We start from the raw sequence: 14,914 nt of genomic DNA, 5'->3' as shown, positions 1-14,914 counted from the left end.
AACTTCTACCATTTAAGAATTATGGGGGCCGCTGTGCTCTCAGGAACTTCTAATGCAGCAGACATTATTTTTGTAGGCTTCCCCAGGGCTGTGACACAACAAAACCCCGTCTCTGAGTTCTGCCAGTAATAGCGTCCATCTAATGGCTTGGTTTCTGCTCTGATGTGTCAGTTGTGAGACCTTATATAGCCAGGTGTGTGCCTTTCAAAATCATGTCCAATCAGTTGAATTTACCACAGGTGGACTCCAATCAAGGTGTAGAAATTGGAAGTACCTGAGCTAAATTTCAAGTGGAAAAGGGTCTGAATACTTGTGTCAAAGTGATATTTCAGTTTTTTGCTTTCTTTTAAAATAGCAAATTATTCTAATATCCTGTTTTTGCTGATGAGGGGAAATTGAACATAAAATGCAAAAACAAGTGGATGCACTATGTATATAACCTATTCCAACTTAAGTCTGAACCATTACCATTCAACTGCCCAGTGACAAGAGGACTGGTTGTTCTGTGCAGTTCCCAGTGTGAATGTGAGGATGTGTATGAATTCACAGGGAGGTGTCCCTAACAAAAACAAGCATAGTCCGCAAATCTTTTCGAAGAGAGTGATGACCCCTCGTCCACTTTTTACTGTACATACTTGTGGAAATGCTGCACTATATACAGACATTATATGAGACGTGGGCAACAGAGAAGCATATGTACAGTATGGCCATTCACTAAGGAGAGAGAGGCATTACAAACTGCTGTGACTTGTGGTAAAACCTAACAGAACTAAATGTACACAACATTGAACAGATACTGATAAACCGGAAGGTTTATATTTGTTAAATAATAATAATTAATTAAACAAAAAAACCATCAGAAATACATGACCTTTCTCTACTTTTGACGTGCTTACAAACATCTGACAAGTGAAAATAATTACATCTCAACAAATTCTTTGGATCAGTTTGAACTATTCTCAAACCGCCATCCCACTGTATAACCTGACACAGTTTGGTCCCATTTACAAACAACAGACCTGGGTCAGATTAACATCTCGAAAAACAACTTTTCTCGCTTGACCAAGAATGCGTTCCTTCCCATTTAAAGGCCAAAAAATGTGTCCTTTTAGTATTCAGCACAAGGATGCTGGCATTTTCTCCCAATCAGCTGCTCGTTTCTACAATAAGTCCGGCGTGGTGCGAATGTGGTATGAGGTCCTTCTCGAACCCCCTCCTGCTGTTGCACTGAACTTAATATAAAGGATCCACTGTTGTATAAGGAGGGACCCACATTAGACTGATGTGAGCTGCTCGACTGTTGCTTGGTAACTTCTGGGCTCTTTTGTCAGTTAGTCGTTAGGACTTTAGACATCTTGCATGGCAACCATACGTAGTGTTTACAACCAGCACTGCTCAGCTCCAGACAAGGGGCACGAAAGCCAAACAAGTTAAAGAAAGCTGCACTTGTGGTCTCCATTTAATCGGATCTTCGATGCATTTTGTCAAGCACAAATTATCCAATAGAAGCAGATCCTCAGTGCTTTACTTAACGATTCCATCAAAGTTTTTGATGACGTCCAATGCTGTGTAAGCCACTGAAGCTATTTCACATTAAACTTGTTTATCGGCACTTAATACCATGTTACAGTCCGCTTTCTCCTATCAGCTTATTTTTGAAATGTCATGTAAACGAGAAACCTGGTTTGGTTCAGAGCACTGAACACCAGAAATAGGTGCTTAACTGAAGTTGCTTTGCAGGACCGTGATTGTAGTCTGCTGTAATAACCAGTAAGTACTTGGCCACAATCACTGAAACATCTCAATACTCAAATAACCAGTCTGACTATTCACCTACAGTACATGCTAATAACAGAACAGGACACACAGAAGATGGCTTCTTTTTCCATCCTGCTTCATCCTCTGTACGATACTCAACTAGCAGTCAACATCTACCAGCTTCTGGCTGCAGTTTGCTGGTCATCTCTCAGCCTGGTTAGAGCCACGAAACAACAGAACAACATAAGAGAAGTGAAATAAACACAGAGTTGTCAATCAACAGTTCTGGATCAACAGTATCATAATATTACAACATTTAAAACTAAATGAAAACATTTCTGCTGCAGCCTTTTGTTCAATAGAACAGGCAGCAATGTCAAAAAAACAACAATAACAAAACTTCAAAAGACAATCTATATCTCATGAAAAACAATAGCATTGTTCTCCCAGCAAAGCTTTATATCCTGACAGTGTGCTGCAAACAAAGCTAAATGATATGAAACATATTTCCTATGCCTTCATATATTTGAAAAGTCACCAAAGCAGTGAAGTCAGAATAAACACATCACAGGAAATATTAAAACCATACATCGCAAATCTTTGAGTGACCTCCAGAATCATTTTCTTTACTCATTGCTGTGTCATAAAAATACTTCCTTCCCTTTTAATTCTTTACCCCACAATCATTGAATCCATGTCCTTTGAGTATTTTGTCTTTTGAAGCCGGATTTTCTGTTCAAATCAATTTAGCCGGCTTAATGGAGATGTTCTCTCAGTTTACTCTGGACCATAAAATAGAGGCTCATTGACCAGAGTGTCACAAAAGTAAATGCCAATGGTGGGAGAATACCCAAAAAAGAATTACCTGAGCAAATCAGCATCCTATTACAATTCAAGAGAAGTTTACCGTTCTGTTGACACAAGGTTTCTAGAGCATATGATTATGTTTTCAATGGTATGGGACCAGAAATATTTAAAACTTAATTAATGAAACTGTAACTATGACTTGACCAGTTAGGTTTCTGGGAGGCTGACATGTTCTTTTAAATAACATTACTGACGTGTGAAAATCTAAAATATCATTGTCTTCAATCAGTGTTGTCTTAAATTAGAGCCAACACAGTCCATGTGCAAATAAAAGGATTTCTAGTGTTTCTCTGTAGCTGTTGCAGGGAGAAGCTCCCACCGATTCTGATGCAAATTAACAAAGCACAACATTAGCAAATTGACGAGTCCAACAAAATAACAATACAAACACTATTTCAGTCATTATTTTTTGACATCAGAACTCATTTGTTGACAATCCAGTTTTCTCCAAAGTCTAATCCACAACCGCATAATGTGTGTGTTGTGGTAGTTGTGACAGATAGCTAACGTCGCTAATAGTCTACCTGTGTTTGTGTATGTGTTAGTGTGCGTGTGCATGTGTGTGTGTGTACAGGCTGGTCACTCCAGGCCGAAGCCTTCAGCGTTGGAGATGGCGATGGTGAGTTTGTGCTTGAGCTCCTTCCTGGTTCGATAAGGAGGCAAACAGATCTGATTAAAACAGGTGTGAGAGATCGGCAACCTGCAGAGAGAAAAACAGACGGAGAGGGAAATTAGTTATTAAAATCATAACTTTGATGTATGTTGAAACCTCAACCTCAAAGTTATTTTAACCACAAGTCAGTAATAAAAAAAAGAAAGCCTGGTCAAAGTAAGACGTTTGTGATGGTTTAGGGGCTACGGAATGCATTATGTACATGATGGTCCTCATAGGGATAGAAAGACAAACATGTGTGTGTGTGTGGGTGGGCATAAAAGAAATACGGTGGGGCCGCTAGCCCCTTCCCTGACCCAGATTCAGGGAATTTGCTGTTAAAGTTCGACGGTGGATTTTAACTCCTGCAGTTTGTGATAACAATCACTTCAGTACAATCCACAGAGAAGAAAGAGAACAGTTGACGTGTCAAAACATATCTGCAGATACCTGTGAGGCAACACAGGCAACACACAGATATCTGCTTCAGTTTGATTTCAGATAATACAATCAAAGGGAGGAGACAGAAAGGTATTTGAGTCCTGGAAGGTTTGTCATGACTTTTTGTCACATTCTGTCGTCCAAAGGTGTATGATATTAAAAGTTATGTGTAAAGGCCTTTAACACACAGGGGGCGTGACAAATACAAGCAACACAAAAACGTGAAATACTTGCATGTGAATAAAACTATTCATACTGGAAGCGACGCAAATTTGCGGAAATCGTAATACCCCTTTTCAATAAAAGCTTTAAATAGATGAATGCAGGCAGAGGACAAACTACCGGGTTCCTATTGACCCAGAGCAGCGTCTGACAGTCTGAGGGTTGTTGTTGTATAGCCTAAGCAACTATAAGTTATTTTATTGAGTTTTCTTTTATCAAAATGCTTCGAGGAACGCAGTGTATAGGTCTAGGGCTTTTATTGTGAAAGGTAAGAACGGAGGGGGTGGATCTGAACTGCGCTGCCTCTGTCAAGGTTTAAAGGAGTAATAAAGTTGGTCAGCTTGTGACTGACTACCGAGCCTCTGTGCTGTGGTACACTATAGTGTATATGCTGAATATGTCCTTTCCACACAACGTGATTGGTTGATGCCTTTATTGGCAGTGTGAAAGCTCGGAAAAATAGCCCTCGCTAAGGAAAAATAGTACATTGATTTTAACCGCGTAATATTCATGTTCTGTGTGAAAGTATTTATGACAAAAACAGTTGTGTTCAGTGTATATGAAAGTAAGAGATATATTTCCAGTATCTTTCAGGGCCACTGTGTTAACAGATTCTTTTAATGTACATTCAAAGTTGTCAGTGACAAAACTGAGTTGTGGTCTAAACTTCTGGAACCATACCAGTCCGTTGGAACGTCGATCTTGGAGATTTTGAAGTTTAAGTCGGCCATTCCTCCGACGGGAACGCGGTCACTTCCTGTGGCGAAGTGGAGGAGCTTCTTCTGTAGCTCCAGAGGGAAGGACAACACCACATCCCAGAAACACCTGATGCAACACACAAAATGTGCATTGCATTAGCTGATAGGAGGCCTCAGTGTGACCTGGGTGAGAGCTGCAGGCACATGGCGTTTTGACCTCCAGTGTGACCTGGAGCTGGAGTTTCTCATTTCAAAACAAATGTGCTTTTTGTAAACAGTAAAATGGAAGATTGTACTGTGAACAAGGAAAACCTTTCCACAACCAGGATGTTTGCATGCAAATAGTTTTACAAATGATAGGATCAGAAACAAACAAACAGACAGACAGACAGACAGACAGACAGACAGACAGACAGACAGACAGACAGACAGACACAAACACACACACACACACACACACACACACACAGTATTGACATTGTGCAACGAGTCTGCAGCTGCTTGTTGTTAGCTTTCAGCACCGTGCTGATTAACATTATCTGAGGCTGACAAGTGTTGGCTCGTCTTCCTCCCATACTGCATGAAACAAAAGCACATCTCTATGTGTGTGCGTGTGTTTGTAATAGCGAGAGAGAGAGAGAGAGAGAGAGAGAGCTATTTCCTGCTACAAAGTGAATGCCTTGCATGCAAACATTTGCAGCTTAAACCAAAGGCTAAACATTAGTCATCCATCACTGACTTTTACTTGAGTAGAAAAATCAAACGGGCCACAATTATTTTTTTCCAGTCTCAAGCAGCAATGCAAGACAGTGGAGCCGAGTATCACCAATATTTTTGATTTGCATACTTTGTTTATATGAAATTAGCTCAGATTCATGATACCTGGGCCACCTTTCTGAACACTTCAAAAACTGTATTTCTTTTTCTGGAGTGGTGACCTCTTGTTTGTAATTGCACTAATTGAATTCAAGAAAAATGTTTAAAACAAATTAATAAACAGACTGTCCTCACTACCAAACATCTGTTAGACAGTGACTTAACCTGTACCACACAGTGGGATCAGTCTGTCCAATAGAAGAAAATGTTTTGTAAATGTGTGTATTGGAGTCTATTGAAAGGAGGTGTGAGGTGGTTTGACTCACTCTACGAGCAGTGAGTGAGTTGTGAGCTGGCTGCCGTCATTAATAGGAAGTACAGGCCTCTTACCGTACGGTGGTCTCGGTCTTGCTGTATCCTTCATACTGAGCGGCTTTCTGCAGAGCGCTCATGTCGAGCTCTGGACTCCCGCACACCAACATCTCCACCTCCTCCGGCCGCAGCAACTGCAAGAACAAGAGAAAAATAATAAATACACCCTACTGACAGAATGTGTGTGAATACAGATTGGGTGTACAATTCAACTTAGACCAAAGATTTTCAAAATGTACAACAACAGCAAACACCTCAAAAGCCTTTTCACATGTCATTAAAACCAATAAATAAAGTCTACTACTGCAATAACAAACATTGTGACGAGGGCCAGGTGTGTAAAGTGGAGGGGCCCTTTCCCCACATCCTAACCCCTACTTCCTGCGCCCCTTGCTGGGACCACACACATCTTCAAACGTGTGTTCGTAAGTGTTGTCATTATCTCATGTAAGAATAATTAGACAACGTAAAATGACACAACAGAAAAATTTACGGAACATAACATTACAGAAAACAACTTAATGTTCCATACAAAAACAATGCAACATGAAATAATGCAATGTTGTGTAAAATAACATAAAATAAGTGCATGTGTTATAGTGTAGTATGACGCAGTGTGCGTCCTTAGCTGGAGCATGTTATTAAATCAGCTGGACGGATGCAACGTCAGACTATAGAGCAGAATTTCCTCTGAAACACGACCGCAGTCTGAAGCAACAATCGAGCGGTGTAAGAAAATATCATGCAAGAGCGACACAGCCGGTAAATCAGCCGAGGCAACAGGAAGTTCTGCTTCATCAGAGCAGCTGATAATATAAAATGTGCCACACTGTCAAAAAGTCATCTTCATAGGGGTTTCCAAGAGTGACATTTGTTTTTTATTTACAACCAGAACTGAAAGTGCATTATAGATTTTGTTAGCCACACAATTTACAACCTAATGTCTAACTTGGTGGGGACATCTGCACACAGGAGGAATCAGCTAAGTATAAACATAGATTGGACACGTTTCTAACAGCAAATAACACATGTAAAATACACTGATGATTATATAGTGCTATTTAGTGGTACATATAGTATATTCACAAGTTCAGTAGTTGCTCTGACAGAACTGAGAGATGAAATATCTGAGACCAGCTGCACCTTTCACCATTTTAACGTTTAAAATACCAACACATCTTCAAAGATGGTTCATTTTACATCGGAAAACTTTGTATCTTCTGGAAGTTCAAACTCACAGTGAAGGAAATGAGCTGGACCTGAGACCATCTTCAGGGCCCGTCTAGTATCCCGTATTACAGTAGTCTCTCACCCATGAAGCATTCTTTTGTGGAAAACCAGAAGACAGACGCACCTAACACCCAGTATGACCTTGGTGTTGCTGCCTGACCAAGATCATTAGATCTGACAGCCAAAGAATCCACAGCTGTGTGTCACAACCACACCCACGAATAAACGACAGGCATGCCTCATCACATCCTGTCAGACCATGTGGACATGACAGAATGATCGGATGCAAACTGAAGAGACATCCAGAAACAAAAAATAAAACAACAGTGACATGTAAGCCAAAGAGCAGTGTGCACACACACACACACACACACACACACACACACACACACACACACACACATAAATGATGTCATGCAAATATAAAAAGGTAGCTACTTAAAGTTGAGAGTGATGTGCGTATATTTACATTGATTTATTTTGAACCTCAATGTTAGCTTCAATGTCTTCAAATTAATGATCAACTTCAAATGCAAACAGGACTCAGGAAAGTTGTCTTTCCAAAGTGTGGGGGGAAGAGAAGGCAGGTCAAAGCAGGTTAGTTATTATCTGCACAGCTGCGAGTGAGACTTGTCCTCTCTGTTTTAGTCTCAGCAGTTCAGATCAGGCTGTCCCTTCTCTGACCCAGATTCCGGCTCTCAGCTGATGGATTGTGTCAAACTGCCAATTTTTCCGTCTTATCTGCAGTCTGCCTTTATTTCACTGTGTTCCCTCTGCTGCCGAGCAGATCGGAGGTGTGACCTGTTAAAAACAACGTGCACACAGTCGTGCATAGATCACCGCCAACTTGACTGTTCGACCTTCAAGTATAAACTATGTGGGCCAGGACCCAAAAGATGTCTCTGGTCTTTTTTTAGCAGTCTTTGTTGTGTTAAAGTCAATTTCACCACGACTACTGTTATGTTCAAAATGTTATGAAAAAGCCCCCCCCCCTCTTTGCTCCTGATCCGTCAGCAAGATAAGGCCGAATCAGCTGGTTGAAGTTTAAATCAAAAGTATTTAATAATTAACAGAAGCTAAAACTGAATCACACTATGAATTACAAAACAAATATATATATTTCATGAAATAGAGGCCCAATCTGCACCACACGACAGACTGGTATATCTGCCCCATAGTCCAGAGGAGGTCTGATCATCTCTGGGGATTCACAGTATCTTTGTCCCTCCAAAGTCTCTGAAATGTCTCATATTACACATTCCTTAGCCCATCGATCAGCTCAGTGATTGGCTGAACCCTTCGGACTTCAGTCGGCCACTTCCTTGACCAATTCCTCCCCCCTTCTTGAAGGCTGTGCTCAGAAACTCTTCATTAACATCCCCCTCTCTCTGATTTGTATTACCTTTTATGGCAGCGTCATAAATTCTCTGGCTTCTCTCACAGTGCACAATAACTTCAGTAACTCTCCTTTTAGTTTAAACCTTCTACAAGTAAACATATTGTAACACATAATATCCATCGCTAGGAGCGCTTTTAAACTTAAATTCCTCACACTACCAATAATACTAACATTTAACTTACATATAAATAATGTAGGTATTCTTTAAAGGTGCTACTACAAGTCAAATAAAAAGCAAATTTATAAAAAGGAAGCAATAAATAATAAATAAATATATACATCGTAATAGTGTTAACAATAAGGCCACTCACACACCCACTAACTAACAAACCAACTACACAACAACGATGCTCTGCAACAAAATCCACACAGCACACACAATTTTACTTTATACATATTTATAAATAATTGTTTTGCAATTTTAATAATGAATCTTGCTGGACATAGTAAGCTCTTAAGATACATGTTAGTGACAATTGTAAGTGACAAATATATATATATATATTATATACCTGTTGAGGCTTTCAGGGGGTCTCAAGTGTCAATCAAGGGGTCTAGGACCTCCTGAGACTCTCTGTATTTAACACACTGATTGCAATAAATCTTATTTATAGACTTTAAAGAGATTATAGATCCCCAAAAAATACCAAAAAACAAACAAAATCAAGCCAAGTCACATGAAAACTCTATGTGATCAATTGAATTATTATTATATTTGCGGACAGGATGCATGTTGTGGATTTTTATACTGTGTACATTTGAGTCCCTCTGGGATCTTTGACCCTCATCAGGGCCCCCAGAGTTCAATAAACAACAACATGGGCAGCTTTTTATCAGGGAGAGATAACTTTTGGCAAAGGATGACAACAAACAGAGTTTACTGCCTGAGCTCCATTTTTGGCCAAATGTTTTTGTCCACGATGAAGGAAAATGTATGTAAAGGTTAAGATTCACAAATGTGTGTGCTGTAACTTCCTACTAAAAGAAAACAGTGTCTCAACAAATGAAAATTCTCACTGTTGCTAAACAGGAACAGATATGTGTCATTACCGGCATGGTCCAAATGTTCCAGGGAATTTATATTCACAGTTTATTTTGTCTAAACCAGACTGATGAAGTCCACTGAATTAATTTAGCAGATGTGTTTCCGTTCAGTACAAAGAGAGAGTTGGTTTATTTCAATATCTATTCTAGAAAAGATGCAATGACGTCTCTTCAGATATTGATAAAATAATCAGACCTAAAAATGAATACACCACATTTTATATTTTTGACTGATGCAACATCACTGTTTTAGAGAGGGTTGATATAGTCGGATACACTATAAATGATGTGAGGGAGTAAAGGAGTGAATATCAAATCCTCTCCAGTCGGTGACCATCACTGTTCATTCTGACTTCAACTCAAACGATACTAGATTTCTGAGACCAATACCGGTCATTCAGGATCAAAAATGCGCCTAAGATGTATTGAGCGTGACAGTTTACAGTTGGAAAATACACTTTCCGCTTTGACTCAAAGACACAGCGTTTAAAATAAAATAACTTGCAGCTTGGTGTCACGCATAACCAATTCATTGTTACTAAGTATATAAACATCTACTGATAACTCTGTCATAACCAACAATACGGCAGTGATATTCAAACACAGGCGGTTCCAGTCTCATGCTGCTCTCTCCAAGGATGTGGAAAGCCAGTTTTGCCACGACTTGTTACCTGTGTTGTTTGTGATGCTGCCCCGAAGAGAGCCTACTGCTACTGTACACGGATGCCATTGCATCTTCATATTGAATGTCATGCAATGTCAACAAGTGCATGCCACTGACATACACTGAGAAGCATTTTTGGCTGCAATGAGAAACTGGACGGACTGACGAATGGAAAGTTTGCGTGTGATATTTGTTTAATGAACAAGTAACCCTCAGCAAGCACACACACACACACACACACACACACACACACACTGTGGACTCACCATGAGCGCGTCAGAGGCACACACACTGTGGAAGCCGTGGTAGAAGGCAGCAAACTGTTTATAGATGGATTTATTTAGCAGGAAGTCGATGTAGAGCTGGACATACTCTGTGGAGAAAGAAGGAACAGAGAGATTTTCAATATTCCATTACAAACCTTTACACTTTCACCCTCCAGTCATGGCCCTTCAGTTTAACACACAGAGGGACATTGGGCACAGAGCTGGACCTGGAAAATGAGGTTTAATGAGAGGAATAAAGTTGACGTTCTCAGCTTGACTCCGTCCTCTTAAAAAGAACAAAGAAGCTCTTGAGCTGAGGTAGGTTTCTGCGTTCTGTGCAGTCAAACAGCACATGAGGAGGATTAAAACAGTTGCTGTGGATTACACAGTACTGGACACACTGTACAGACAAAGTGGCATCAAGAAGAGAGTGGGTAGCTGCCACTGTCTTGAACAAGCGGGGGAATAATTTCCATCGGGGAGAAGCTTTTCAAAATCATATTTTTTGGCCCCTCACTTTTGTAGTTTCAGGGTGATTTTCCACAGAACAGTACTTCATGGGTGAGAGACAGGCTATGAAGATAGTCTTAGGATCGTCATTTGTATTGAGATGTGTTGATATTTTAAACTTGAAGAAGAAAAAAGGTACGGCTGGTCTCAGATTTAAGCAATTACCATGTTTGTCAGTAGAACTTTGTATCTGTTTGGACCATCTGCTCTTGATTGCATTGTGGAGCCGGTGGTCTGTGTGCCAATGAGCAAGAAACACTCCCATTGCTGAGGAACACGCTCATTGCTGAGAATCTCAGTGAGGACTCACCCTTCCTGTTCTGCTTGGTGACGGGGATTTTGTCTCCTCCAGCCTTCAGGTTGTGGGATTTAACCACGCCCATTTCCTCCTGGAAGACCTGCAAAACACACACAAAAAGTATGTCACATAGGGGATTAGGAACTTGATCGAATACTTTTATCGTTTAAATTATATAACAATGGTAAATGGCTGCATTTATATTGTGCTTTTGTCCAAAGTGATGTAATATACATTTGCCTTAATACACTAACCAATGGCAGCAGGCTACCATGGGAGGTGACCTGACCATCAGGAGCAATATGGAGTTCTGAACCAGAAGTGACAAGAGAGGATGGGGCTAAGTACAACCGAACACTGAACAAGACATACTAAAATGCTAAAAATAACTTTAATGAACTGAAACCATACTGTTAAAGGGTTAAAGTCGTAAGTTGAAAACACAGACAACTCCCAGACCGGATACATCTGTGGTAGAGACCTGTCAATCACAACGTAGCCACGCCCCAAAGCATATCCTGTTTTATCATCTATTTGACTCTAAATGGACCATCGTTTACTAAATTAAAATCATACTGTATTGAAGAAGACTAGAAACTAGCGATTGAGACCTTAAACTCGTGTTTACAATGTTTATTGAGGTAATAAATCAAGTGAAAAGTGGGGTAATTTTCTCATAGACTTCCATACAATCAGACTTCTTTTTGCAACCAGAGGAGTCGCCCCCTGCTGGCCATTAGAGAGAATGCACGTTTAAGGAACGAAGGCACTTCAGTTTTTCAGAGCCGGAGGTTGATGCCTGGTTTTTGCAGAATTATTAATGTAGGATTAAATAAACCAGTTATGATGTGTTTGAGCATTAAATGTGCTCTAGCTTCATATTTAAAACTGATTGTAGGTTTCTATCTATAATTTGTTCATCTTGATTTCACGTCTGTCCGTCCAGGGAGAGGGATCTCTCCACTGTTGCTCTTACTGGGGTTTCTCATTTTTTCTCCATGTTATAGGTTTAACAGCGAGGATCTATGGGCAGAGTTTTTTCTGTACTGTACGGATTGTAAAGCTCCTTGAAGAAAATGTGTGACATTGGGCTATACAAATATAACCTGAATATAACTTGATTTGCCCAAATGTGTGTCAATGTGCTATATACAGTAAATAAAGTCTGGGTTTAGGGTTATAATTAGGTTAAGGTTATGGTGAGCAGCTAAAGGGAATAAAGTATCTAGTGAGGGCTCCTGCAAGTACAGCAGTACAAAACTAATATGTGTGCAAAAAATAGAGGGGTATATATAAAAGAGACACACATTGATGAACAAACATACACAAAAAGTAAGGAGACAGTGAGTGAGAGAAATGACAGAGAGTGATCCAGCTCACTGCAGGTCGGTGGGTTTATCTGTTCCACAGTGGCGTGACTGTGACCAGCATATAGCTCACAGTCAGCTTACACTGTGGGTAAAAATAACACCTCCATTCAAGCTTTAACATAATGTTTCTTCTCATATATGTTCCAGCTTCATGTATAACCCCAGCTGCACCATAAAATGTTCCATTATATCTGGTTGCTACGCTCAGAGGCAGAGAGCAGCCTGGTCGGACAAGCCTGCGTCATAAAACATGCTGATGTCATGTAATGTAAAACCTAGTATGAGGAACTTTTAAAAGGTCCAGTGTGTAGGATTCAGCAGTGAGGTTGCAGACTGCAACCAACTGAAACTTCTCTTGTGGGCCAAGCATGCCGTAGAACTACGGAGGCGTACGCAATAACAGGAATGTCCCTATCTAGAGCCAGCGTTCGGTTTGTCCGTTCTGGGCTACTGTAGAAACATGGTGGTGCAGCATGTCGGACTCCGTGAAGAGGAGCCGCTCCCTATGTCTATAGAAACAGCTCTTTCTAAGGTCACAACAACACAATGACTCTTATTTACAGGTGACCGTAGAACTCACAGATAATCATTGTGTATTTAGTTTCAAGCGGTTAAAGTGAGCAGTTGGTCAGCATTCCTGTACTGGTCTGTAGCTGATAATCAGTACACATATCTAACTAGGAAGTTGAACATGTTTGGGGCACTTTTTGCAGTCAATTGAGCCTGCAGTGCTTGTTTACATCAATACAGAGTTCAGATCATATCTATTGCCTCCACCCGGCTCTGAACATGGCGACTGCTGAGCCGGTGGCTCGCAGCTAACAGTGCAAACAGTGCAAACAGTGCAAACAACAGCATCAGTGGTGACAGCGCTGACAGTGTTGACGTGAGAGGGAATCGGAGGGTGGGTGCTATACACTTCCACAAAGACGGCATTGCTCGGGACGGCCAAATCCTGGTTAATTTATCCTATCAATGTTTTTGTTAGAATAAGTATAATATTTGGAACCAAACAGTTCCTGCTTACCGAAAACCTACATTTTTATGATTAAATAAATCTGCTGAATGATGTAAGTGGGACTGATCCAGATTACCTTCTGGTCTAGAATTAACTTTATTAATATCACGCAGCAGTGACAGCAGTCACAGCAGTCTGTCAGCACCGTCAGACGTGCCGAGACACTGTAATTGTGACATCTGTGGTGTGTGTGTGTGCGCCCTGACTTTTAACAAAGTCCCATGAGGATTGACTCCGACTTTTCTCAAATCATTAACAACAGTGGTTATAAAATAAAAATAAAAACCTGGCAAATTAGTAATGATTCGTTAAAGAGTTTATCAAGCATACTGGTAATGCGAAACTGAAACCGTGATGAGGTGACAACAGAGATTAAGATTATTTTATTCCTTCTTGGCTTCCCTCATATAAGTGACATTCTTGTGACCATTTTTATGCTTTTATGCATTAAAATCAAGTAAAAATACATGGGGCAGACAAACTCTTTCTTTTGCTATTGCCAAATTCAAATGGCCCGTTCATCATGAACCTCCTACCCAAGCTTTAAATGTATCTTGATACCTGGAACATGAGGTAGAAGTCCTCCTCTACATTCCCCTCGTAGCTCAGCAGTTCTCCCAAACCATGAGCCAGCTCCTGCAACGGAAAAAAAACAGTTCAGGATCAGGGAAAATCTTTTGGAACAACAAAATACAGTGATGGGATTAACAGGTTACTAGATTCAGTCCCAGAACACCTGAGAATAAGTGTCTGCTCTCAGAAATCCAAGAGCACCTCATGTTTTCAGTGTATAGACTTTTAGACTCTTCTGACAGGACACCAGACTAAGACCTGTCTGAAATGCTCATTGCCTGAGGTCTGGGCTCATATGTAACACCTAATTCTGTCACTATTTCAGATAGTGAATATCAGGACACACTTAAGCAAGGAAGCAAAGCTCCACTTGGTTGTACAGATTGATGTAAGGTATCTGATGAATAATGCTCTAGTACTATGCTTGCCATGGGTCACGCTGACCCCCGACTGCAGGCCTCATGTTTCATATCCTGTGTGTGTGTGTGTGTGTGTGTGTGTGTGTGTGTGTGTGTGTGTGTGTGTGTGTGTGTGTGTGTGTGTGTGGTGTTGTTGACTTTCCCAGTGGGAAAGGTTTTGGATGTGAAACAGCTTGAGGATCAAGTAACTTTGAGCGAGTGTCAAAAGGAAGTTTAAGATCTTTCCCTTGCTGTTGCATACTACTTCCATCTGTCACACAGTGAGCCTCTGTTACAAAGTGAGGACAAAGAGTAAAA

General features: G+C 40.5%; 1 protein-coding gene across 1 annotated transcript in view; it reads right to left on the bottom strand.

Annotated features, from left to right (window-relative positions):
• Nucleotides 1-586: 586 nt before the first annotated feature.
• hectd2 (HECT domain containing 2) overlaps nucleotides 587-14,914 on the bottom strand; it is a 40,561-nt gene continuing 26,233 nt past the window's right edge. Inside the window, exons 17-22 of the mRNA XM_076075806.1 lie at nucleotides 14,187-14,261; nucleotides 11,250-11,337; nucleotides 10,430-10,536; nucleotides 5,845-5,960; nucleotides 4,622-4,765; nucleotides 587-3,325 (exon numbers count right to left, since the gene is read on the bottom strand). Coding sequence (XP_075931921.1) covers nucleotides 3,205-3,325; nucleotides 4,622-4,765; nucleotides 5,845-5,960; nucleotides 10,430-10,536; nucleotides 11,250-11,337; nucleotides 14,187-14,261 — 651 coding nt within the window. The 3' untranslated portion in view covers nucleotides 587-3,204. The remainder of the gene's footprint in view (nucleotides 3,326-4,621; nucleotides 4,766-5,844; nucleotides 5,961-10,429; nucleotides 10,537-11,249; nucleotides 11,338-14,186; nucleotides 14,262-14,914) is intronic.

Source organism: Anarhichas minor, unplaced genomic scaffold, assembly GCF_050575085.1.
Source record: "Anarhichas minor isolate MPS153535 unplaced genomic scaffold, ASM5057508v1 ptg000054l, whole genome shotgun sequence".
Lineage (NCBI taxonomy): Eukaryota > Metazoa > Chordata > Actinopteri > Perciformes > Anarhichadidae > Anarhichas > Anarhichas minor.
Note: the sequence above shows the minus strand (reverse complement) of the source record. Positions and strands in the feature narration are given on the sequence as shown.